The sequence below is a fragment of the Taeniopygia guttata genome, chromosome 10, assembly GCF_048771995.1.
Source record: "Taeniopygia guttata chromosome 10, bTaeGut7.mat, whole genome shotgun sequence".
Lineage (NCBI taxonomy): Eukaryota > Metazoa > Chordata > Aves > Passeriformes > Estrildidae > Taeniopygia > Taeniopygia guttata.
The window spans coordinates 3,938,223-3,962,468 of NC_133035.1; the positions used below are offsets into that span (position 1 = coordinate 3,938,223).

At 55.8% G+C, this 24,246-nt stretch overlaps 1 protein-coding gene across 3 annotated transcripts; it reads left to right on the top strand.

Annotated features, from left to right (window-relative positions):
• RBPMS2 (RNA binding protein, mRNA processing factor 2) lies at nt 1–24,246 on the top strand. 3 transcript variants are annotated; one of them, XR_012057559.1, is made up of 9 exons: nt 1–363; nt 11,552–11,629; nt 12,249–12,287; nt 12,774–12,836; nt 13,652–13,802; nt 14,437–14,585; nt 17,192–17,359; nt 22,742–22,811; nt 22,981–24,246. XR_012057559.1 is itself a non-coding variant. In XM_072933915.1 (8 exons), the coding sequence occupies exons 1-7, from the start codon at nt 304–306 to the stop codon at nt 22,802–22,804; spliced, it is 603 nt and encodes a 200-aa protein (XP_072790016.1). In that variant the 5' UTR covers nt 2–303; the 3' UTR covers nt 22,805–22,811; nt 22,981–24,246. The 3 variants fall into 3 exon arrangements, 1 of the variants encoding a protein (XP_072790016.1); XR_012057558.1 differs by having other exon boundaries at nt 17,192–17,354; XM_072933915.1 differs by lacking the exon at nt 17,192–17,359 and having other exon boundaries at nt 2–363.

The window sequence follows — 24,246 nt, forward strand, 5'->3', positions numbered from 1 at the left end:
CGGGGCAGGCGGGCGGGTCCCGGCCCCGCTGCTCGGTGCGCGGTGGCGGCACCGGGAGCGGCGGCTGGGGCTGGGGCTGGGGCGCGTTGGCCCCGCAGCTGCGGCTCGTTACGCTCCGCTCCGCCCCGCCCGGCCCTTAACAGCGGCGCCGTCCCGGGACGCCGTATGTGAGGCTCGAGGGCAGCGCCGCACCGCCCCGCACCGCCCCGCACCGCCCCCGCGCACCGGCACCGCACCGGCACCCGGCTCGGCCCCGCGGAGCTCCGGAGCAGCCGGCACCACCCCCCGCCCCGGCACCCCACCATGAGCAACCTCAACAAGGACACCGAGCACACCAACGGCGGCGGCACCGTCGAGGAGGAGGTGGGCGGCGGGCTGGGGTGGGAGATGGGGCGGCGGAGAGCTGCGAGCGGCGGCACTGGGACACCGACGGGGCTGGGGATCGGGGATCGGGAACGGGGCTGGGGATCGGGGACGGGGATCGGGGATCGGGGCTGCGGCTCGGTCGCGGCGGAAAACGGGGAGCGGCGGCAGGACCTGGGACGGGGCGGCTGGGATGGAACGCCAGGGTGTCGGGGATGGAACGCCAGGGTGTCGGGGATGGAACGCCAGGGTGTCGGGGATGGAACGCCAGGGTGTTGGGGACGGCGGGTGGAGCGCAGGGTCGCCGGGGAGCCGGGGCTGGGGTGTTGGGGACGGAGCAGAGCGGTATCGGGACCGCGGAGGCGGCACCGCGGCGTCGGGGAAGCCGGGAAGGAGCGTAGCGCCTCTTTTGGGGAATAGTGAACCCGGTATCGGGGCTGGATCCCCGGGTCGTCGGGGAACCGCAGCCCAGGTGCTGGGGCTGGGGCCAGGCTGTGGCAGCCAGAGTACGGAGGTGTTGGCGAGCTGGTGCTGGAGTCCCCGGGTCACACCGAGGAGTGGCTGGGGCCAGGCAGGGCGAGTCCCCTGCTCAGCCCGGTGTCCCTGTAGCCCTGTGGGGCAGAGCGCTGGCAGGTCCCTGCTCAGTCCAGCGCAGCCGGTGCCCATGGGCATGGTGTCCTGTTGCCACGTCCCTGTAGCTGGAGGGCTCCTGGATCCAGCACCGTTCTGCCCGTGGGCGGCAAGGGAGACACTTGGGCAATAGTGGAGGAGCCCCTGCCCTGCTCCGTGTGTGCTGGCAGCCTGGCTGGGGCTGGAGGACTCGGCTGACCTGCTGGCAGCCCCTTCCCCCAGATGCCATTGCAAGCCAGAGCCTGGTGCTGCTGGATTCAGGGCTGGGAAGGTTAGTAAGGGTCGGTTGTATGTAGCCACATCCTAGAGCTTGCAGCCCTCCACATTTGCGCTTTGGCTGTTGGAGCCATTGGCTGATGTCATTACTGTACCTCTGGAGCAGGTATTGCCATAGTGGGTTGCTAGCTGCCCTCCATCTTGGAGAGGGCTCTGGAATATGCCTGGCCTTGGAAACGTTTTGCTGCAGTCCTCCGTGCCCGGCCCTCAGGACTGGGGAGGTGCTGAGTCCCCTCCCCTTGCTGTCCTCCGTGCGCTCTCGCCGCCGCAACATGGCGCCTGGCTTGCTCCACCACCCACCGGGCAGCGCGGGCCCTGTGCGCAGCTGGCCCGGGGCTGTCACATCCCCTGGGCCTCAGCCCCGGCGAGGGTGACCGAGTAATGGGCTGGAATGGATTGGCAGGGGGTGGCCGTGGCCATTCTGTCCGCAGCGTGGGGCAGGGCTGCGCTGATGCAATGGGATGTGGATGCTGCGGGTGGGATGTCCCAGCGTCACCGGTGGCACTGGTGTGCGTGGGTGAGAGCCTGAGCACCTGGGGCCCTGTGCTGTTCCCAGTGGAGGGAGGTTTGGTACCTGGGGGTTTCACAGGCTCTGCATGTGCGTGCTGAAGATTCTGTGCGGCTCCTCAATCCAGTTATTCACTGGCCTGCAAAGCTCCCCAAGGTTGGTGCCACTTGGTGCATCCCATCCCAGTGGTGTTGCTCCATCTGGGCTGGTGCCTCACAGGTGGTGGGCAAGAGCTGATCCGTTCCCCACTGACAGGTGATCTTTTGGCAGAGTGGGTGCTGGAGTGTTTCAGAAAATCCTCACCCTCTGGAGGGGCTGGTCCTCCCAGGAGTGGAGCTTGATGGCTGGAAAACAGAGTTAAAGATGGCATCCCTGGGGAGCGTGCAGGGGTTGGACAGAAGGGGCTCCTGCTCTCCAGTGTGCAGCCTCCAGGAACATGTGGGGAGGGGTACGGTCTGTCCACCCTGTTAGATGGTCTGCGGCCTCGCTGGGTGTGTCTGTCACCCTGCACCCAGGGCTGCAGCAAGAGGCTCGCCACCTGGGTTAGGCTGGGACTGGTGGGGGGTTAATGTCCCAGTCCCTGGTGGGATTGCTGTTGGAAAGTCCTTTTATCTGCCAGAATCCAACAGGAATAATGCTGTGAATGGTGAGCACGATTTGGGCTCCATGGTGGCTACCCTGAGCCTACTCTGAATTCTTGTTTTTCCAGTACCTCCTGGCTAACCAGGAGCTGTTCCTCACTGCAGAGGCTAGTGGAGGCATAAGGAGTGACCTTGTATTCTTGATCCCAGCATGGTCTGGGGGCCCAGATTCTTGCCCAGAAGCTCCCCTTGATACAGAGCGATAAATGCGTTCGGTGCAAAGTGGAATCCTTCAGTCCCAACATATGCAGGAGGGTGTGCTGGAATATTTTCCCACACTGCATGGATAACACTGCCAGATCCTGGTGCTGCGGACACTCCTCCACCCCCCACTCCCCCCCACCGTGCCCCTCCTTCACTGCCTCCCCAAGCGTTCGCCGTGTGCCCCAGATACAGCGGGGCGAAGCTCCCAAATTCAGCCTTTCCCTTTATCTTATCTGTGAGCCCCTGGATCTCGCAGCCGCTTCCTGGCTGGTGACATGCGGAGGACAGGAATGCCTCTCGCTCCTCTCGAGGTCGTTAGCGGGAATGTTAAACAAACAGGGCCTAATGTCAGTCCCTGCTGTTCCTCACCAGACACCTCCCCAAACGCGATCCCTCCCCACTTGCTGCTATCTTCTGTTTAATTTTCCAGGCAGCCACCAATCTGCGTGGCTGCATCTCTCCTGGCAGTCCTGAGGGGTAGTGTGGGACTGGCAGCTGCCTAGGTGCTGCACTCCCACCCCTGTGGCAGGCAGAGCTTTTTCCAGCAGCTGGAGGAGCTCTCATGCTTCCCATGGACACTGGGTGTTGTGTCCATGGCTGCATAGCAATAAAACCCTGTGTGTTCACCCTGCTCTCTGGAGTGCCTGATGCAGACATGTTGGTTCTACTCTAGAAATTAGTTCTTGCTCTCCTGAGAGGGCACTGGGAAGTTGTAGGTCTAACAGGAGCAGGAGGAATCTGGAGCTGGCTGTGTAGGTGCCCAAAGTGGCAGTTGAAGTCTGTGGTTATCCTGTGCGTCCTCTTGGCTGGTCTGAAGGGTCTCTTTGCAGCTCCATGGCTGGTGGCTGCTGCCCTTGAGGTAGAGCTTTGGGATCCCAGACTGCTGAAGGCGTTAAATGAGAAGTTGTGCTGGGAGAGCGCAGAGGACCTGGCTAAGCTCTGCCAGAGAGAATAATCTTAGAAAGAAATACTTCCATGTGATAGGGTGAAGCCCTAACACAGGTTGTGCAGAGAAGCTGTGGCTGCCCCATCCCTGGAAGTGTTCAAGGCCAAGTGGGATGGGGGTTGGAGCAACCTGGTCTAGTGGAAGGTGTCCCTGCCCATGGCAAGGGATGGAATGGGATGGTCTTTAAGGTCCCTTTTGAACCAAATCATTATGTAATTCTGTGATCTTCCCTGTTGGTCCATGGAAGGCTGTGGGTTAGAAAACTCTGTGTTGGAGAGGCAGAAGACTTGGCTTCCAGACAACCTCCTCAGTAGCAAGTCCTACATCCCTTTTTCCTTAGCTGCTGCACTCCGGGGCTGCCGGAACTGCCTGGGAATGCTGCTGGTGAGTGGGCTGTGTTATGTGCTGGATGTCTGTAGCACTTCATGGACCGGTGCCAGGCATCTCTTGACTTCTGTAATCTCTGCTTGAGTGGACCTAGATACCTCGTGCATGTGTGGATTCCAGCTCTACAGCTGCAAACAAATAAGGTTAGTGTAAGTTCTGGAGTCAAATGTCTCCTCTGATGCTGCTCTTCACTCTGAGGAACATGAAGCTGTAGTAGTTACAGTCACCACTCGCTAATCCTCTTGCACTTGGCCTGGCTGAAGGGGGACGGTGCCTCAGAGCTGATTTCATGCATCCTAAAAGTCCCCTAAGTGTTAGTTGCAGCTTTCTGTCAGTGACAGATTGTTGGCTGAGCAGACACCCTGGAGTCACCACACACACAGGGGTTCTGGGAACTGATGTGTTCCCAGACATCCTCTTGGTCTTGAGTTGAGCACTGAGTTGCTCTGACAGGAGGAGGGATGTGGGAATCTCCCCATTATCTCCTTGTGTTCTGGTGCCTGTGGATACCCTCTGAAGGAGCTTTCTTCCCCTTTCTCACTCTTTCAAATCTAAATTTTTTAGATGTGAGTCTGAGTGTCAACATCCCAACTCAAACAGTCCCTGTGATGGGGTAATTTCTTTCTCCTGCCAGCTGGGCTATTAAATGAGACCCAGCTTCAGAAATGAGTCTTCCTCTTTGGCTAATCTGAGGAGCTGCTGAGCAGGACTTTCCATCCTTAGCCTCAGAATGAATGGATTTTTTGGTGGTGCCTGTGGAAGTTAGGAAGGGCCAAACTCAGTGGTTCCCTTTCTAGCTCTCTGCTTTGCCCTCACCAAAGCAGGAAAGATGCCCTTTGAGATGTCTGGGAGGTAGCTAAGAGTAGTTCAGGCTTTGTTGTCCTTCCTCATAGCTCTGCTTGAGGATCTGGCACTGCAGGAATTCAAGACTCTTGCTGGAACTAATATGGAAGGTTGTGGAGTGAAAGGTCCTTTGAGTTTGCTGGTCTTGGCTGTGCCAAATCACAGAGACTGCTGCTTGGATCGCAGAGCAGTGCTGCTGCTGTTCTGGAGCTCTGTCTGAAATAAAGGCTTCAGCTTGAAGCTTCACTGTGGCATGACTGTAGAAGCGAGGTGGTTAGACCTCACTACAATACTCAGCATCTTCCTGTGCCTTGTGGGATAGTGGAAACAGAGTTCCTCCTGTGTGCCTGGCCCTGTGAAGGGCAGTGGGGGACAGCTCCAACACTGGAGCTGCTGAACGTGGCCCATGCTGAGGTGTGATCTGAGCCAGGCAGCACATCTGATGAGAAGGAAGTAGTGGCACCAGGTGACCCTGCTCTTGGCACAGCAGGAGTGGTGCTACAGGCTTGGCAAGCATGCTCTGCCCACTGCCCCGTAGGGTCGTGGTGTGCTGAGGTGGCTGGAAACCTGAGGGCCCAGTGGGTGGTCTTAGCCTTGTGGAGGTTCTCCAGCCCTGCTGCACAGCCCAGGAGAAGCTGTGGACATGTTTGACCTCCCAGTGTGCCCCTGCCCTCCTGTGCTGCAGGTGGTGACAGGTCCTTGCATTGCTGTGGGGTTGGTTGTGTGTGTCCGTGGGTCAGAAGCTGCTGGCCTGGGGATGCCCTCCAGGGACAAGAGGCCTGTGTCTCCCTCCATGTGTGACTGCCCTGGGCCACCTGTAGCAATGGCCTGAAGTGGACTGGGAGAGAGCAGCCAGAGGGTGTGGTGTGGGTTTGGGTTGGCACTTTTGGTCCATATTTTGGTAGCACAGCCCTTCCCTTCTGTCTAGTGGCGCTGTCCTGCTAAAAGCTGGACTGATGCAGTGCAGGCTTAGTCCTGTGGGTGCTTGCCATCCTCCTGGTGTCCCCAAAAGTCTCTCTGTGTTGGGGGTGACACTCCAGTAGCTGCTGTCCACAGTGAAGAGCTGCTGTGAGCTTTCAGCTCTCCATCACCCGAATTTTATGGAGTACTTGCTTGTGCTATGGAGGGACATGACATGTCGCATGGGGCTGGGGCATGGCCGTTGGTGTGCTGCCCCAAATTGGGTTGACTTGAGGAGAGATTCCTCTGTCTCTGGAGGTGTCCTGGGAGGCGTGGGACTGAAAAGGGCCCAGGAATCATCGTGTGGTGGGGTGAAGCAGATACAGACGTACTCAGTGAAAGATCTGAGGTGTGAACGTTTCTTGTGAGGGTCCTGCTTCCAGACCCATGTCTTCTGCCAGTCTCTACCCTGGGGAGGAGCTTCACCACTGTCTCCTGCCTGGAGAGCAGGTGCCTGTGAGTGGGCAGGAAAAGCTGGTCCATAGCAAGTGAAGTCTGTGGCTCCAGCTGATGGTGACAGGTGTCTGCGGGTCCCCAGCACCAGAGAGTGGCAGGTGAGGGTGTCTGGAGCCCAGGGCTTAGTGTGGTGGCTGGGTAGGGCCAGCATGGAGGTGAGTGTCCTTCAGCAGTTGGCTGTGGCACTCATACCAGTCCTCTCTGGCTTAGTGAACCTCTGGCAAGGTGAAAGGTGATGAAGGCAACCTGAGGGTGCTCAGCCAGCCCCTCCCTGTGCTGAGGAGCTGCCCTGTTGGACAGTAATCTCTTGGTGATTGTGGGGCTGCCTTTCCAAATGTTTCATCAGCTTTGAGCCCCTGTTGTGGCCCAAACCCATCTGGGTGCTGTTCTTTTGTGAAAGGCTGCAGAGACAGAGGTGACGGGACTTGATAGCAGGAGCAAGCATCCATGGCAAAGCCACACCAGCTGTGCTTCCTCTGCCAGGCCCAAGGTCTATTCTTGGGGGCTGTCCTGTTGTGCCTGGACTTATCAGCTCCCATGTGCTTCCTGCTCTCCCGGAGTGGGGCTGGTGCCTCTCTGGGCTTCCCCCTTGTTGGAGTGTCTTCCTCCCCTGACCACAGGCTGAGCCCCACTGACATCCCCTGCCTGATGTGGGGGAAGAGCAGTGCTGGGGAGAGGCTGATCTGGCTGTGAGCAGCGTGGGACACCACAGCCTCGGGGACAAAATGCTGGTGCCCTTGGGCTGGTTTGTGGTCAGCCTTCTTCCTTCTGGGCCAGCAGGATGTTGGTTCTCTTGTGCCTGTTGTGCAAAAGGCTGTTTTTGGAGGGAAATGCTTGAAGCCTGCCTTGCTTCAAGTGCCAGGGGAGGCTCAAGGCCGTCTTTCCCCTCTGAGGATGGGTGACATCTCTCCAGTGGGTGGGAGGCTCCCGGATCCTTTGCCGGGGCTCAGTGCGATCCTGCCTGAGGACACCGCAGCTCTGCCAGGGCTGGAAGGGCAGCAGCCCCCGGCTTTTGCCACTTCTCTTCTGAGTGGTGGAGGGGAAACTGAGGCATGGAGCAGTGAAGCAGCCAGTTGCAAGCCCCTTCTCTCGGGATTCTTGCCCTGTGGGGTGCAGACCACACATCCATCTCTCCCAGTTTTCTCCTCCCTTGCGGTTCCTGGGACTTTGTGCTGAGGTCCGGGTTGCAGTGGCAGGACTGTGCAGCCCTGCGAGACACCGAGAGGAGGCTCCTGTCCTGTTTTCCATCCCCTCCGCGGGACTCTGTGTGTTCCCTCCCCGCAGCCCTGTTGTGCAAGGGCTGCTCCATCCTCTCCCGTGCCTTATAAGTCCCGGCTCGGGGCAGCCGCAGCCCCGCCGCATTCCAGCGGTCTGGCGTCAAGTGGCCCTGGCTGCATCGCGGTGACCGGGACCGGGGCTCTGTGTCCCCCTCCGGCACCCACCGAGATGCTCTCCAACGGGAAAAGCTGTGGTCCATATCCCTGAGCTCCTGGCACCACAGAGTGGCTGTCAGGAGTGGAAAGTGCCTTTGGGATGCTGTGGCAGAGCTTGTCCCTGTCCTCAGCAGGACGGCTGAGGCTGGTGGCATAGGAAGAATGCTCTGTGGACATGTTGTGGGAAATGGCTCGTTTCTAGGAAAAACTGGCATGGGACTGGGGTGGCTTCCTGGAGAGGGGGAATATCCCACGGTGGGACAGTGTGGGGGTGGCATTAGAGCACATTCCTGCTGTACCCCTGCTCAGGTATCTCGGAGGCACTGCTGGTAAAGACTTGCGTGCTGTAGGTGCTGGAAGTACAGATCCAGGACCAGGCTAGTTTTGGGGGGCTGGAGTAGCCCAAGCTGTGCTGTGGGTGATGTAGTTAAAGGGCTGATCTCTCGAAAGGGGAAGGTCAGCCTTGCTGGCTCCAGGAGGGGGATTCAGAGCAATCTTGTAACAAAAAGCCCAGTCGCTGCAGCCTCAGGGGGTGGGTACCTGTGCCCTTGCATCAGACACTTCTGACATAACTCGACCTTCTTTGGGCTGCAGGGCAGCTCAGAACTCTCCTTTGAGAGCTCTTACTCCAAAGCAGCTGTGGCCAGGAGCAGTGGGAGCTGTGCTGGTCCCCTGGCAGCACTGGGGCTGGGGTGGCACAAGGCAGGTGCTGCAGCTTGGCTCTCTTGGTGCAAACTCCTGCTGTGCTGGCCCAAGGTGTGTGTCTCTTTGGGGAGATACAGCTGTGCAAGGACTGACACTGAGAACTCAACTGCTAAATGGTTTGTCCATGTCTCTCCTCCCCCTGCGTGGGAAGCTATGCTGGGATCCTCCCTCTCTACGAGATGGCCTAGATGGTCTTGTCCCTTCTGGCATGAATCCTGTTTTCCATGGCTCTCCTCCATCTCTGTCAGGTGTTTGGACTGGGGACATCCCCAGAGGGGCAGGGATGGGGAAGGGAGAATGTTTTCTGCAGGGCCTGCAGCCGTGGGACACTCCCAGGCTGTCCTAGGTGGGAGCTGTTCCCTGCCCTGCTTCCCCCCGTGCCCAGTTCAGATCAGTCCTGGGTGGGATGTGACTGCTTTCATCTGGCATCAGAGCCTAAGAATGAGCAGAAGAGCATGGTATTCCTGGAGATCTGTTCCTGCTGGATGTCTGGACATGTAGTTTGGCCCAGGCAGTCCTTGATCCAGCCCTGGATGGATATTTTTGATGGTATTTTTGTTTGGTTTGGTGTTTTTTGTCCTGTGCCTTTTCCAGATGCACTGTGGGGAAGCTGGATTTGGTGTTTGGTGGCGTGGACTTGAAGTAGGGCATATTTTAGCAGAAGTTATCCTGTTGTGGCATGTTGAGTGTGAGGGCTGGATGCCTGGATTTGTCAGCCCTGGGTGGTACTACCGGGCTCTCAAAGCCTGCAGGATTTGGGCTGACTGGAGAGTCCCAGTTTGGTTAATCCACTGGAAGATGCTTGTCTAGACCCTCTTGCCTTCATCTACAGCTTCCTCTCTTTTGGGAGCAGGGGAAGAGGCTGGACCAGGTTGCCCACAGTGCACAAGAGGCTCAGATTGGTAAGCCTCCTGCTTTTCTCCAGTGGGATAATCTGAATCTCCTTTGCTTTATGCCTGGTGTTGGAAGTGAGCTCCCTCTGGTTTAGCTCACTCTGTGCCATGAAAATATTGCTCAGGTCTCTCACCAGCCTCACCCTCCCTTCACTGAATAACTTGGTCTCACTCTTTCCTTACCCTTCTCTAGATCACTTATGGATGTGTTGAATTGCAGAGATCTTGTAAAACCAACTGCTTGGTCTTGTCACTTCCAACAAGCTGTTCTGAGACAGGACTTAGCTTGTCTGGAGACCCTCTTTGGAGAGGTTGGAATTGCCCAGGCTTTGGAGCAGTGGTGGCCCTTGCTGGGTGCTGTGGCTTGGCCTTTTCAATGCTGTGGGTGGTGACAAACAGGACTTGGAGGCCAAGGGAAACTTCTGGCCAGCGAGAGAAGATTTCTTGCTCCTGTCCTTGGCAGCAATTTATGGGGCTGGCACTGGGAGCCTGTTACCTCTGACAAAGAGCTTTCCTGGGCACCTGCCTTGCTCTGCTCAGGCTGATGTGAGGGCTCCAGCTCTGGCTCCCCCTTCCCTGAGCCACCACACATCTTCCATCCTGTCACGCCTGTCGCAAGGACTTACCAAGTGACGCATCACGGGGCCATTTAGAGACCCAACAGGGATGCAGATTTCTATCTGCTCGGAAGAAAAATCCATTCTGGGGGCTGAGCGCACTTGGATCCTGAAATATTGAAAAGGGACAATGCTTTCACATGGCTGAGGCACATGTGTGTCTGCAGTTCTCCCCTGCAAGAGATGGCCGTGGGTCTTCTGGGAACACGCTGCGGGTGCTCTTGGAGCTCATGCTGAAGTGCAAGCGCTGAGCTCTTTGAGGCAGCCAGCAAGCTGAGAAACAGTGGCATTGTCCCCTCTGTCCAGGCATGGGGTGGCCTTGGAGTAGTTCCTTAAAGCATCAGATGTGGGGTGGGATGGTTGGGGAGTCTGTCAGACTGAGCCTGGGCTTGGAAGATATTCCTGGAGTGCTCCACATGGCATCCTGCTTCCCAAGGCAGGGCAAAGCAAGAGTGTGTGGTAGAGCCATGCACATTGAAGGGCCAGGGAGGGGATGGGAAGGGTGCTCTGGTTCTACTCCTGAGCTGTGTTGGGCCAGAGAAGAGCTCCTCACACTAGTCTAATAGGGGACAGTGGCAGCCCTAAGTGTCAGCAGGTACAAGAGAGCAGGAGCACCCCAAGCCTTTCACAATCACTGTTCATTTAGAGGGACTTCATCCTGGGAAGGGCGTTTTTCTGCCTTGGCAGGACTGTCCTGGGCACAGGAGGTGAATTTTCATCTGTAAGAGAAACTTCCCTGTGTGGTGGAGTCTCTATCTGGCTGCCTCCAAAGAATTACAGAGGCAGAGGCTCCTGTGTTTCCAGGTCTGCCTCCAGCCCAGGAGCAGGGCAAGCATATGCTGCTTAGTTTGGTAGTAAAAATGGTTTTGGATATAGCCCACTCTGTCTGGAGAAGGGGAAATGGCTGAGCAAAACAAAAAAGGGAGCAGAGACCTTCTGGCCTGCAAACTTAATGGGGTCACTCTGTGCTGGAAGCAGGCCAGGAGATGAGCTCTGGCTTGGGGCTCCTGCTCCTTGTTAATAATGACAAGAGTCTTCATGACTTTGGTTGTGCATAACTTCCCTTTCCAGCTCTGTGCTGATTTACAAGAAGCCTCTGCAGCTTCATCCTGCTGCTTCCTATGGAAATAGTCTGCCAGCCAGTGTGCAGGGAGAAGGTGCTCATGATGAGTCTGACTGTTGAGCAGAGTTCTCCCAGGCCAGGAGCCTTCAGCACTTTCCTCTTCCTGGTTATTCAAGTGAACTATTCTCTATAATTTTAATGGATTATCTATTGAAATCCTCCCCTGGCATGGTGTTTTTTGCTTTGACATGAGTGTGTTTGGACTTGGTCCATGACTTGAACGGCCTGGGAAGAGCAGATGCCTACAGGGGTTTGGCCCAGCACAGCTGCTCTTGGCTGGGCACAACAGAGTAGCTGCTCTGAGAGTGGGTTTGGGAGCAACTTCTGAAGGGTCTGAGGTGTGCAGGGACTGAATTTTTGTAAAGGCATCAATTCTTTGAGGTAGTGGTCAAAGGGCCAGGTGTGTTTTATCCTGGACAACACTCCCCTAATGCAGGGAAGGGTTAGTGGATCTTTGATGCAAGGTGTCGTGTTCTCACTGCACTTAATCTTCTGAGCTGTGCTCTGTGCTCCTGCTTGGGCACCAAACATCTCCTTTGAGTACAGCTGGCTGGCCTCTCCCCTAGGTACGGACGCTGTTTGTCAGTGGCCTTCCTGTGGATATCAAACCCAGAGAGCTCTACCTTCTCTTCCGGCCATTCAAGGTAAGAAGGTCTTCAGATCTGCTTTTGGAGGGAAAGATGCTGTTTTGTGGATGATCTGGCACCAAAGGTCTGTCAGGGGAAGTAGGGATGACATGGGAACCTGAAGCCAACATGGGATTCCATGACTTGTGCTCAGCTGGGAACTTCCAGCTGGAGCCTGCCATTGGAATTGTGCTGTCTCTAAGCTTGATCAAACCTGCTTGGTCAGCCCTGCTGCTCAGCTGGACCAGCCCTTCCAAACTCTCCATTCTTCTCTAATAACCACCTAGGCTGTCTCAGGGGAAGTGGGGTTCCCTTGCCTGCACTGCTCCAGCACAGGGAGGGTGCTCTGCTTTCTCTACGCACTAGCCAGGGCAGGGTGCTCATCTTTGTAGCTGGATGAAGAGCTAGAAAATGGAATTCCTTCCCAAAAGGCCAGAATGGAAGGGCTAAAATACCTGCTCTGCCCCCAGTCTTCTCTGCTGGTGGAAAAGAAGTGTTATTGTCCCCGTTTCTACTGTGGCTCCTGCCCTGTGGAGGGCTTGGTGCTACAGGAGCTCCTGGAGCTGTTGTGTTGTGTCTTGGTTGTAGCATGGCCTCTTCAGGAGCCTGACACTGACTTCTTTCTTCTCTTCTGCAGGGTTATGAGGGGTCCCTGATCAAGCTGACTTCAAAGCAGGTACCTCCTTCCAGCCTGTGTATTTTTGGCTTTTGCTAGCAAACTTGACATGCCAGGAGGGGAGAGGGGAAAGATCCCATTTCACTGGCACTGTCTGGGCCAGCACCAGCTACACAGAGGGGTTCTACTGACCCAGCATGTTCTGGATGTCTCTGTCTTCTCCTGCTTCCTGGGTGAGACCTGAGGCTTTAGCCTCAAACCTTGTGCTGCCATCAGCCTTCCCCACTCCCATGCTGATCAAGGCAGGGGTAGCCATGCTGGGGCTTATCAGGGAGGGCGGTGTCCCCACACATAAAAATGCCAAAACATTTGTAGTGGAAGCAGATGCAGAGCAGGAATCTTGAGCCAAAGACCCAAGCTCTGCTTGAAGCCCCTGTGCAGCTTAGGATGGTCTCTTCTGCTGGTTGTCTGGGAGAGAGGGGGTGGCAAGGCAGCCTGAGGATCTGGAAGAAGCTTCCAAACTGAAATCGGTGTTGTTTCTTTTAGCCAGTGGGTTTTGTGACCTTTGACAGCCGGGCTGGCGCTGAAGCAGCGAAGAATGCCTTGAATGTGAGTACCCAAAGTGCTGGGGGCTGAAGGGGCTGGGGGCCACTTGCCTTGCTGGACCCAGAGCTAAGGGCAGAGACAGGGCAGGGTCATCTACCAGCTGTGACCTGGACCATGGAAGTGAAATGATCCTGCAGCATCCCACCAGGGAAGCAGGAGAACTGTTCAAGGATGACATCAGCCTGGGCAAATAGATGCAAGCTGTCTCTACGTAATTTCTGACCACTGGAAGACAGCTCTGAGGGCCTCTCAGGATGTGGGGACCTGCTGTGACTCAAGAAAATATCTTGATGGTGGTCAGCATGGAAAAACACCCAAAATGATCCCCATCCTGCAGGACTGTTGGTGGGATCTGGTCAGCAAGACATGGTTCTGCTGTGTGGTAGACCTTTCCTTGGGCTTTTTGACCCCTGTAGTGCCTCTGCTCAGGCTGGCAGAAGGTGTAGTGGCACCACAGATGGGGGTTATTCCTACTCCAGTACAGACAGTTACCCCAGCTTCAGCAGACAGACCTTTCCTGAGCCGTGTTGGTAGCCATCCTTGCTGTAGTGGTTGGTGAAGTGCACATAAGAAGCAGAACTGTGTCCCTCATGTTGGAAATGGTGATCCTGGGTTTAACATTAGTCCTGGACAGCTAAATGTAAAAATAAAAGCACGTGGGAACTTGAGTGTTGCAGTGAGGTGACAAAAATCTGGGCATGTGACAGCAGTGTGGTGGCCTTGGTTCCTCAGCTGGGCTTTGCTCCATGAATAACCACAGCCTGTGCTTGGACTGGAGCTTCACCTCTGAGAAACCCCTGTGCTCTCTCCTGTGACAGGGCATCCGCTTCGACCCTGAGAACCCCCAGACCTTGCGGTTAGAATTTGCTAAAGCCAACACAAAGATGGCCAAGAGCAAGCTGATGGCCACACCGAACCCCACCAACATCCACCCTGCCCTGGGTGCACATTTCATTGCACGGGACCCCTGTGAGTATCCTGGGAGGGGCTTGGAAGTCATGGCTCCAACCTGAGAGATGCCCAACTCTGTGAGTGCTGCCACAGTGGAAAGGAACCCAGACCCACCTGTGCTCTGCCTGAAATCTGCCTGGGGCAGGGAGGCCAGCAGGATGCTAGACCCACAGGAGAATGACAGGCATCTGGCCGACATAGAACTGTTGAGACATGAAAGTTGGATTTGGTAGCTGAAGTAATACTATAAATCTTTTAAAGCATCCCTAAATGTGAAGCATAAAGGATGAGTCCTGTGCCATCACCCTCTGTGTAGCCTGGTGAGCTGAGAAGCCCCGCTGAGGCTCATGGGGTGACCTGTAATGTGGCTCTGAGCCCCCTGTCCCCTACCCTGCATCCTGTGGCACCACCCCGCTGCTGCCTGCGTGGACCAGTCTGTCTAAAGCCCATGTGAGGCTGTAATGCAACACATTCCTGGGTTCTCCTGTCAAGGCTGGGAGGCTGGAGGAGCAGCTGGGCACGCAGGTTTTATACCTCATCAAGGTGGCAGTGCAAAGCTTTAGCCTGGGGGGGAGGAATCCAGAGTCTGTCCCCAAAGCAGGCTGCTGGGACCGGTGCTGGGACTGTCCCCTTGTCTCCTCCTGCTGTCTAGATGACCTGACTGGAGCGGCTCTCATCCCGGCGTCCCCGGAGGCGTGGGCTCCCTACCCGCTGTACACCACGGAGCTGACCCCGGCCATCCCCCACGCCGCCTTCACGTACCCGGCGGCTGCGGCTGCGGCCGCCGCTCTTCACGCTCAGGTGAGTCTTTCCCACCTCCCGTGCCGGGCTGGCCCCGCTGTGTCCCCACCGCGGTGCTCGTTCCGTTCCACGGGCTCCGCTTGGCCGGTTCTGCCCTGGCCTCTGCACCCCGGGCAGGGGTGTCCAGCCCCTGAGCCAGCCCCTGACCTGAGTGTGATCATTTCTGACCCTGCAGCTCCAGCCTGCTTTCCCACAGGGGGTGGGTGGGTGGGTGGAAGTCAGGGCTCCATTTCTGGCTGGTTCTGTTGCTCCCCATGGCCAGAGAACTACATTGAGGGACTGCTGGGAGGAAACACTTCCTGCACGTAACATAGCTATGAAATGTCTTCTCAAGTCACACTGAAAGCAACAGGCTTAGCTCTGTGCTAACCTGAGGGGCTCAGCTGGGACCCCATGGGCCTACAAAGCTGGAGGAGGGTGTCCTGCAGGAGATCAATGACTAGAGCCTTGCCAGAGTGAGGAATTGTGATGGAACAGGGTGTTAGCCGCCCTCGGTACAGGCTAGTGAGGACAGTCATTCCATGCATGAGCCTCTGGAAGAGCAGATGGTGGTGCAACCAGCTGTCTGGAGTCCCCAGGTTTGCTTGCTGACAGCTGAAGATGTAGGGATGCCTGTACTGGTCTGACACAGATGCTTTAATGTACAGAGACCACATAAACCTTGAAACCATGAACATGCAAAGGGAAAGTCAAAACAGAGCAGGAGTGTCCTAATTCCAAGTTAAGGTGCTTAGTTTGAAGCAATTATCCATGAGAATCTGGAACCCCTGTCCCTGCCCTGCTCAGTGTGACCAGCCAGCTGTGCTCTGCCTGCTTCTGTGCCTGCTCCCGTAGTGGTGCCATGGGAGACTGGGGCAGTGGGACTGAGTGTTGGGGCTTAACCTCTGCTCTCTACCCTGCCAGGCAGGGTGTTGACTCCTATTCTTCCCTGCTTAAATGGAGAGGAGGAGGAGCTGTGTCCTCTCACCTTGCTGTCCTGGCTGGCAGTGAGCTATGTTGGCCCTTGGGCATCCTGTTGCTTCCTGCAAGCTTTGTGATGGTAACTGCCCAGCTTCAAGCCAAGCTTGCTTCCCAAATGCCATGTGGAGTGGATGCCAACTCCTGTCCTCTGTCCTGCCCCTCTCTCCTGCTCCTGCCCTTCTACAGGTGAGCTGTTGTTGGGCTGAAGCTCTGGGGGTGAGGGAGTAGTACATCAGGGTTCAGGACAGGACCAGGAAGAGCACTGGAATGTTCTTCCAAGGACCTCCCAAGCCAGGCTGCTTGTTAACTGGGAAGGTTGTGCTTGCTGGTGTTTTCCAAAAGTTGGTGGTGGTGCCCACAACTACAGGGCTGTGCTGTGCTCCTCAGTGGCCCAGGAGAGAACTGTCTTCCTGCCCCTTGTGTGTGTAGGCTGGTGGTCAAGGTTGAATTGTCCCTGGAAGGGAGGACCAGGAAAAAATCAACCCCTCTAGCCTGTCTGAGGTGGTTGAGGGAGGTGAAACTTTTACTGCAGTTTCTTCCAGGGTGGTCACTGGTGACTGTGTAGGGACCCTGAGTGTGAGGGTTAGACACCATAAAGCTGGGGAGAAAACTCTGCTCTTGTAGAGTGGAGGGTATTAAGGAGGCCTCCAGCTACATCTTCTCCCTCTTTAGTTCCTACCCTCCAGCTAGTGAGTTACTGGTTTCCAAAGAGGTTCTCTGGCCTCATCATAAGTCCCTGAGGAGCTCCCTGTGTAGGCAGAGCTCCCTGCCCGAGGGCTCCATGGGTGGTGATGGGCTCTAAGCCTTAGGGAGCAGTGCAGCCCCTCCAGGCTGTGGCTGGACCCAGCTCTTTTCCAAAGAGGCTGCCAGGCAGTCCCAGCAGCTCCTGGCTGTGCTGAGCCGGTGCTGACCCTGCAGGGGCACGTCCTGGCACAGGATAGGTTACCAATAAAATGTAGTGGGGTTAAACATTACTTGTGCTGGCAGCTCTGGGCTGGAGCCCTGTCCCTTGCAGAGCTGAGGGTGGAGCACAACAGGGAGATTTTGCTCACAAACTGGGCTAAAAGCTGTGCCCTGTGTGCTGAGCCCTCTGCCCTCACTGGGAGGGGCTGGCTCACTTATGTGGTGGGCTTATGGTTTATTCCCCAGAACAGTCACAGTTCTTCCTCATGCCGGACTGGTGTTGGCTGGAGGGCATCCATGGGGATGGCCAGAGCTGTAGCAGCTCCACAGTCATCAGCTTTGAGGCGGGCAAGAAGTTGGAGGACGTAGCTAAACCAAGATCTTGTCACAAGAGATTTAAACCTGAAGGGCTCATCTTGCAGAGCTGAGTTCAGCAATGGGGAGAGGAGGTGGCCTGGCCTGGCCTCCTGAGGAGCTGCCCAGAGGGCTGGCAGGAGGGATGAGGGGCAGGAGGTGGTGAGAGGCTGGCCTGGCCTCGGGAACCCTTGGTAAGCCACTCCCAGCCGATGGCTGCTGCTCCTGGCATGTCTGTGCCTTGGCCGTGCTCCGGGCAGGCACCAGGCTGCTGCAGCTGTGACCGTAGCCTGACCCTGCCCCACCGGGGACTCTGCTGACTTTAAGATTGTCCCATCTGCCTTCCCTCCCTCCCACCCTCTCTCAAATCCCTCCTTTGATGTCCCTAGTGAACTCCAGCCATGATGCCAGCGCAGGCTAGCCCCGAAGCTCAGAGCTGTCCCTGGAGATGGGACGCCCTAGTGATGCCTTATTGCAGCTAGTGGAGTGGCTGTACTACAGCTCCATTCCTAGAAGTGTTAAGCATGATGGCAGCCACATCTGGAAAGACTGGTAAGGTTACCATCTCTCCTCCAAGGTGCACTGTGGGATTTGCAAGCTTCTGCCCATCTCTGTAGCCCGTATCTCCTTGGCAACCCAGTGCATGGGCCTCACGCTACCCACCCACCAGAGCCTGGGGAATGAGATGCCAGGCCTTCTTTCTAACCCACATCTCCAACTCGGCAGCACATGACATGGCGCACACAGCATGGCACCATCTGACATCAGCTCCTCCCAGCTGAGCCAGGCTCGGCCAGGCCCTGCCAGCGGGAGGGGAGCAGCCCGGTTGAGCCGGGGCAGAGACCACCCTGCCACTCGGCCTGAAAGAAACCTGGTTTCTCCCCAACCTCGACCCTTCGAGGGCAACCAGAAATACACCTTGACCTCACTCCTGGCACACGGTGGGGGAGGTGAGTGGTGTGGTAGTGATAGCACACGACTAAATTTTAGTGGGCACCTTAGACAACAGCACTTGCCGGTCACTTTGTTCCAGAATCGCATACCGGGACAGACCCTGCCCTTAATCATGGGTCTAATCTCACTGCTTTCCTCTCTGGTAATGGAAACAGAGCCAGTTCCTACCTGGAGCTTGACTTCTCTCTTGCAACCTGAACTCACAGGCAGGACACAGGTTGTGTGAGCTGTAATGGAAGGAATCAGCAGCCTTGGGAGAGAGGGGTGTGTGGTGTAGGAGATTGGGAGCTTGGGCAGAGGGAAGGGCCTGGGACTGGTTGGCAGGGGGATGGTTGATGTTTGACTGAAGGAAATGAGCCCTGGTTCAGTTCTCCCTGCAGTGGTTCTGAGCAGACCTTTTCCTCTCTCTGTGGAAGTGACGATAAGAAGCCACCAAAGATGAGGGCCCAGGTCTGCCTTTGCCCTTAGAAAACTGTGAGGTGCAGAGATGTGCAGAGTTATAATTTCCCCTCCTGGGAAGATGGAAAGAGCTTGACACAGGCATAGAGACAATGATACAGCTTGTCTTGTTCTGCCTGGTCCTGCTAGACGGGTCCATGCATTGCTGGTAGGATGGAGTTGGGCTGCATTGTGTCTCTGAGGTGGAGCCACTGTTTTTGGGGTGCCTTTAAACCAGGCTTTGAGTGGACAGCAGGGGATGCCAGGGCTATCCACGCTTCTAGAACTCTTTTGCAGAGATGCTTCCAGCTGTGGCAGCACCCATGAGGGCAGGACTCTGCTCTCAGCAGGACTTGCCGTAGGAAGCAGGGCTGGATGCAGGATTGGCTCATAAAAACATGGCCACATGGTGTTGCTGGGGACACAGCTGATGTGTTGGGTGCCTGAAGACCCTGGTAGGTGTTTCCAGGGCAGTTAGCCAGATCAAGGCCTAAGGGCATAGAGATGCCAGTCTTTTTGGGAGTAGGTTGCCCAAGGTTCCCTTGAAGCATCTCCTGGAGACCTTGAGGAGATGGCAGAGGAGGGTCTCTGGTTCTGGGACCCGTCCAAGTGAGTGGTGGGTGCAGGGAGCACCTGGATCATGGCTGTGTGGTTGTGCAAAAGCCTGGAAGGACCTTGGGAATTCCTGGCACTGGGTTGAGGCTGATCCCATTAATGAAAGCAGAGGTCAGTCCCAAACCCCCTTTCCCTTGCAGCTAAGCTGACAGACCCACCCTAGACTGGAAACAGGATGAAGTTTCTGTCCCTAATAACTTGTTGCCTGGGTGCTGTCATGGAGGGACTTCCCAGGATTATTTCTCTCTGGGCAAGCTCCATGCTTCCCAGAGATGTGAAGCCTCTTGTTCAAGACATTCATGGTTGTGGCGACTTTCTAAACTCCAGTGACGTAGTGGTGGCATAGCTGGCCAAGCAGCCCCAAGCCAGCAGTTCCCTCCTAGCCAGGGAAAAGCAGGCAGGAGATGCTCTGAGCATCCTCCAAGCAGAGGATGCTCCTAAGCAGCTGTCCTTGGTAAGTGGGGGGACTGCTGGGCCATCAGAAGAGGCTTGTGGCCAACAGTGGCTCTCCCTGGCTGGTTCAACACCAAAGAAAGCAACACAACTTGCTGTGGAAAGGGAAATGCTTGTTTGCTGCCGTCTCAGAGAGGGGTGTGTCTCCCTGAGCTGTAGGGGTACCAGGTGTTGGACTGATGGATGGATGCACACCTTTTAGAATGTTCCTAAGCAAGAGGGTGGATCAGGGCCTGTCTTGTCCCACATGCTCCTTGCCCTGCTGTGGGATGATGTGCTGATCCTCCAGCTCTCCCTCACCAGAGCTGCTCGGGGAGATGCACGGCCTTGATCCCACTGCATCTGGTTTTCCTGGTGGTGGGCTGAGCCTCTCTGTTCCCACACCTCATCGTGCCCCCACAGCAGCCCGAGAGGCCGTGGAGCAGGTGACCAGGGCACGGTGCCCGCTGCTGGGGCGGGCGTGTGTCCAGCACACGGCAGTGGGCGAGGTGCTGCCTGTGCTGCCTGTCCTTGCCTGCCTGAGCCACATTTCCAGGTGGAGCAGAGCAGCTCTCGCCAGCCACCAGGTCCTCCAAGCCAAAGGTGCTCTGAGGAGGGAGCTGTGAACTTGGTCCTCACTTCCCCTCTTCTGAAGGATTTGCTCTCCCATGAGGGTGGTGGACAACTGGATACTTAAATTCTGAGGGCAATTGGAGGAGACAAAGGATGTTTTGACAAAGAGAGTGAAGCTCTGATGGGCTGTATCTCTGCCCCATTTATGATTTCATTGTGATTTTTAGGCAGCTTCTGGTGTTATGCTGCGAAAAGGGAGAGGTTCCTGGCCTCGGGGAGGTGGCAGGCAGAGGCACACATTTCTCCTCTCCAGCTGTTTTCTGGGAGAGATGTTGAAGGCAGCAGCATGAGGCTGCTGCAGTTGGCCAGCAGTGGCTGCCTCATCCCTGCAAACAGGAGATGTGTTGGTGGTGTGACCAGACTCCTTTCCAATTGTGAGCTAATGCTTCTCCAGAAACAACAGTGTCTCTTCCAGTAAAAGCCTCTCTTGCTCTGCTTTCCTCACCCAGTGATGAACATCTCCATTAGTTCTCAGCTTCCTCCTTGACAGATGTAGTATTCTGAGGGGTGTGAATAGAAAACAGCCTTGGCAGGTGCCTCGGGAGTGTCCTCTTGGCTATCTGCTGCCTCTGATCCACAGCTTCCAGTGCTTTCTGCTGGCTTTGGGAACCTCCCTCCTACTACTTCCTGCCTGGTCCTATCAAGCCCTTAATCTTTCTGTAGGCTGAAAGACCTGGCAGGTCGTTCCCTCATCCTGCCAGCATGTCAGAGCCTTGGACTGTACCCAGGATTGTCATGTCTGTAGCAGCTCCTGCGGGGCTCCAGGCTGAACCCCTCTGAATGCAGGGCTGGGCTGGTGGCCTGTGGGGCCACAGTGGGTCAGGCTGGGTGGGTTGGGTGTGTGAGCATTGTAGACCTGCAGGAGGAAGACAAGGAGGGGTGGTCCATTGCAGTGATGTTTTCAGAGAAAACCAGGACTTCTGTTCAAAGTGGAGGTGCTGAGGCTCTGCAGGTGGGCCAGAAGGTGGCTCTGAGGCCAGGCTGGAGGGCCACCAGGCTGGGCTGTGCTGGCTCATGTATGGCCTGGCTGTGCTGCTTGGCTGAGCGTGCCTGGGGCAGCTCTCAGGGTTAAGCACTTACAGCCCTGTGAACGAAGGGGGAGTTTCCTGTTGCTGCTGGGCAGGAGGAAACTGCTTCCAGCTGTCGAGGGGAGGGGTGTGGAGTGGGAGACACTGGCCAGGGAGGACGGCTGCAGAGATGTGGCTCTGCTGAGCAAGCACCTCCTGGTGACAGGGGACAAGGAACCCCTCTCCTTGCTCTGGCAGCTGCTGTGGTGGCCCTGTGAGTTGTCAGTGATGCTGCTGCCCCTGCAGAGCCTTCCTGAGTGGTGTCTGTGCACAGCGTGGTGGCCCTGGCGGGGCAGAAAAGGTCCCTCCCCAGGCTAAAGGAGAAGTGAAAATGCTCGGTGTGGCACTTTGGTGCTGGGACTAGGTGGGACCCCTCACTGGGGAGGAGGGTCTTGGTAACATCCATGCCTTGATTTCCGTGGCTGGACTGACTGGGATGCTGTGCCATGAAGTGAGGTATGGGGCCAGCTGGAAGCTGATTTAGTGGCATCCACTGGTCTTGTGAAGGTGTCTGGCAAGAGTCCAGCAGATTACGGACCTGTGAAATGGTTCAAGTTGGAAGGGACCTTAAACTAATCCCATTCCACCCCCATGCCACGTGCAGGAACATCTTCCACAAGACCAGGTTGTTCAAGTCTTGTCCAAACTGGCCTTGTTCTGAGCTGACAAGTGGCTCCTGTGAGGACAGAGCTTCTGCTGACTGGCAGGGCTCATTTAGGAGCCATCTCTGGAGAAGGACTCAAGGCCCGTAGCTCGTGTGGCTGCAGTTCCTGGCACTGCAGCCCTCATGGCTGTGGGGGTGGAACTTGGCTGCTGCAGGCAGCAGTGCCAAGGTTGTGGCAGTTTGCTGCACATCTCTGCACATCCTTGGGAGAGAAGCATCTAGCCAGGCTTGTTTAGGTGAGGAGGCAGCTGTGCCAGGATGAATGGGACGAGGGGAATGGCTCACATGGGGCTCCAGGGGGTTTTCTGCCACTTTTCTCCCCATCTTAGAACCAAGCCCATCCTTGTGCTGGTTCCCAGAGCCCTGAATGTGCTGAGGCTGTGCTTCTCTCCAGGCAGCTGGGGAGGGAGGAGTAGGGGGTGGCTGCCATGCTCCAGCAGCAGGACCAAGTTCCAGTTGCTGCTCCAGCTGCTGGATCCCTGCTCAGTCAAGTGGCACGGGCTTGTCTCCTGCTGCTGGCAGGCACAGAGCTGCTGATGCAGCCCAGCCGGACACACTGGCCCTGCTGACCAGATGGGATCATCTGGATGTCCCAGGCTGTGGGGCTGGATGTTGCAAGATCACTGTGTCTCTTAAGGGGCTGGAAAGTGTCTGTTCAGTTACTGTCCCTTGTTTGCTTGTTAGGTCCCTGTCCAGCCCTTTCCTTGGCAAGGAGCAGTTCTGAGGAATAGATGTGGCAGCAAGCACCTGCCAGGGAAGCCTCCAAGTCTTGCTGGTTTGCAGCTCTTCCAAGTTCTTCCCATGGTGTGGTTTGCCTGGAGCCACTCCTGGTAGCAGGGTTGGGGCTTGGAAAACTCCATGGGTGTCTGTTGTAGTGGACGAGACACTTCTTTCCCCATACACGTCCTGTAGAGGTTGTCTGGTTTTAAAGTGTGGTCTGGAGATGCCTCCTTTGGCTGGCTGCGGGTGGAGCAATTCAAGCAGTGTTTGGAGCTCACCCTGGAGCCTCCTTTCCCATGCTGGAGACATCTCTGCTCCATGGACCTTGCACGTGGCTTGAAGGAGCTGAAGGTTTGTACTCTGGCTGAGGTGATCCTGGATCGTGGATCATCCTCTGCCATGGCTTTCTTTTCCAGATGCGCTGGTATCCTCCCTCTGAAGCTACCCAGCAAGGATGGAAGTCTCGTCAGTTTTGTTAGTTCATTAGTAAGTAATTAATTACTCTTGGAGTCAGGTCTTTGTCTTGCTCTTCCTTGGGCTCCTTGGACTCTTGGTGGGAGGAGGGATGGGAGCTCAGGCTCCATGCCCACCCAAGGGTGCGGTTGGGTTTCCCGGAGGTGCAGCTGGCCCCGCTCACAGTGCTCCTCTCCCACAGGGTCTCTCCTGGGCTCGCGTTCCTCTCCCTGTCCCCGCCGAGGGACGTGCCAGGGACGATGGCTCCGACCCCTCTGCATTCGGTATGTGGCCAGAGGACACCGCGCCCGGCCCCGCCGCGCTGCCCCCGGGGCTGCAGCGCCCCTTTCCCTGGACTGTGAAGCCACCGTGGCCCCAGCCAGGGGCTGTGCGCTGCCTCCATCCCTCTGTCCATGCATCCCTCCATCCCTCCCCCGAGCCAGCCCCGGGACCTCCTCCCTGCCTGAGCTTTGCCATCTGGCTGCACTGAAACCCAGCTGGGGCCAGGTCCTGGGCTTCCCCAGGCCCCCTGCCCCGGGGGCAGCTCGGCTGAAGGAATCGAAAGGCAAAATGGGTTTTGCATGTTTTCTGGCATGAATTAAAACACTTAACTTGTGTCTGTGTGAGTGTAAGTTTGTTTGTTCTAGCGTTTGTGTAACCGTTAGCAACAGGTCTTGGCCCAACAGATTGATCCATCAAGGTTTTCCTCTTGCTTCGGTGAAGACTTGGCTTTGAGAAATACTAACTGTCCTTGTCTCACCCCTTCTCCCACCTCCACCCTCCCCTCCCCAGGATGACCAGAAAAATTTGAAAAATGCTTTTTTTTTTCTTTTTTTTTACTTTTTTTTTTTTAAAGTATGATGCACTGGGTTTTTGTTCTCATCCATTCTGCTTGTTTTAAAGTCAGGGTTATTATATTATTTTTTTCCTTCTTCAAACTTCTATATATAGAACAGCTGTAAAATATCTAACCTCTTTTTTTTTTTTCCCCACATTCTTCTGATTGGAGAGCATCCAGTCTTGCCAAATAATCAGCCATCCTTATGGGAATACCGAACAAAAAAAAAAGTACGAGTATTTTTGTACCATGTGTAATAAGGAAATATTTATGCATCATAAAGAATTTCTTGTGTGTTTGTGTGCAATTAATTATTATTATTAAAGAGAAATTGTAATCCTGTAAGATAAGTTAATGTTTAGTTAAAAGCTTGAAAAAGAAGGGTTGTCTCCTGTACCAATGATTCAGTCAGGCATAGTAAACAAGAAATTGTGCAATTTTTGTTTTAGCATCTTATTGCTTGGTATTGAAGTGCTTTAAGTATTATCTGACCATGGCTGTCTCGCTTGTATTAAAAGATTTGAGAATAAGTTGCTCTATAATTGCTGATCCTATGAGAATGTGAAACTGGATAATATATGAAATGCAACCAAAAAAAAAAATATATATATACCCCAGAGGCTGCTGTGA

Excerpts from the sequence above, each read along its gene's own strand:
- RBPMS2 (XM_072933915.1), top strand. The coding sequence starts at position 304 with ATGAGCAACCTCAACAAGGACACCGAGCACACCAACGGCGGCGGCACC. Across the intron at positions 13,803-14,436 it reads TTTCATTGCACGGGACCCCT|ATGACCTGACTGGAGCGGCT; the intron begins GTGAGTATCCTG and ends CCTGCTGTCTAG. Across the intron at positions 14,586-22,741 it reads CCGCCGCTCTTCACGCTCAG|ATGCGCTGGTATCCTCCCTC; the intron begins GTGAGTCTTTCC and ends TTTCTTTTCCAG.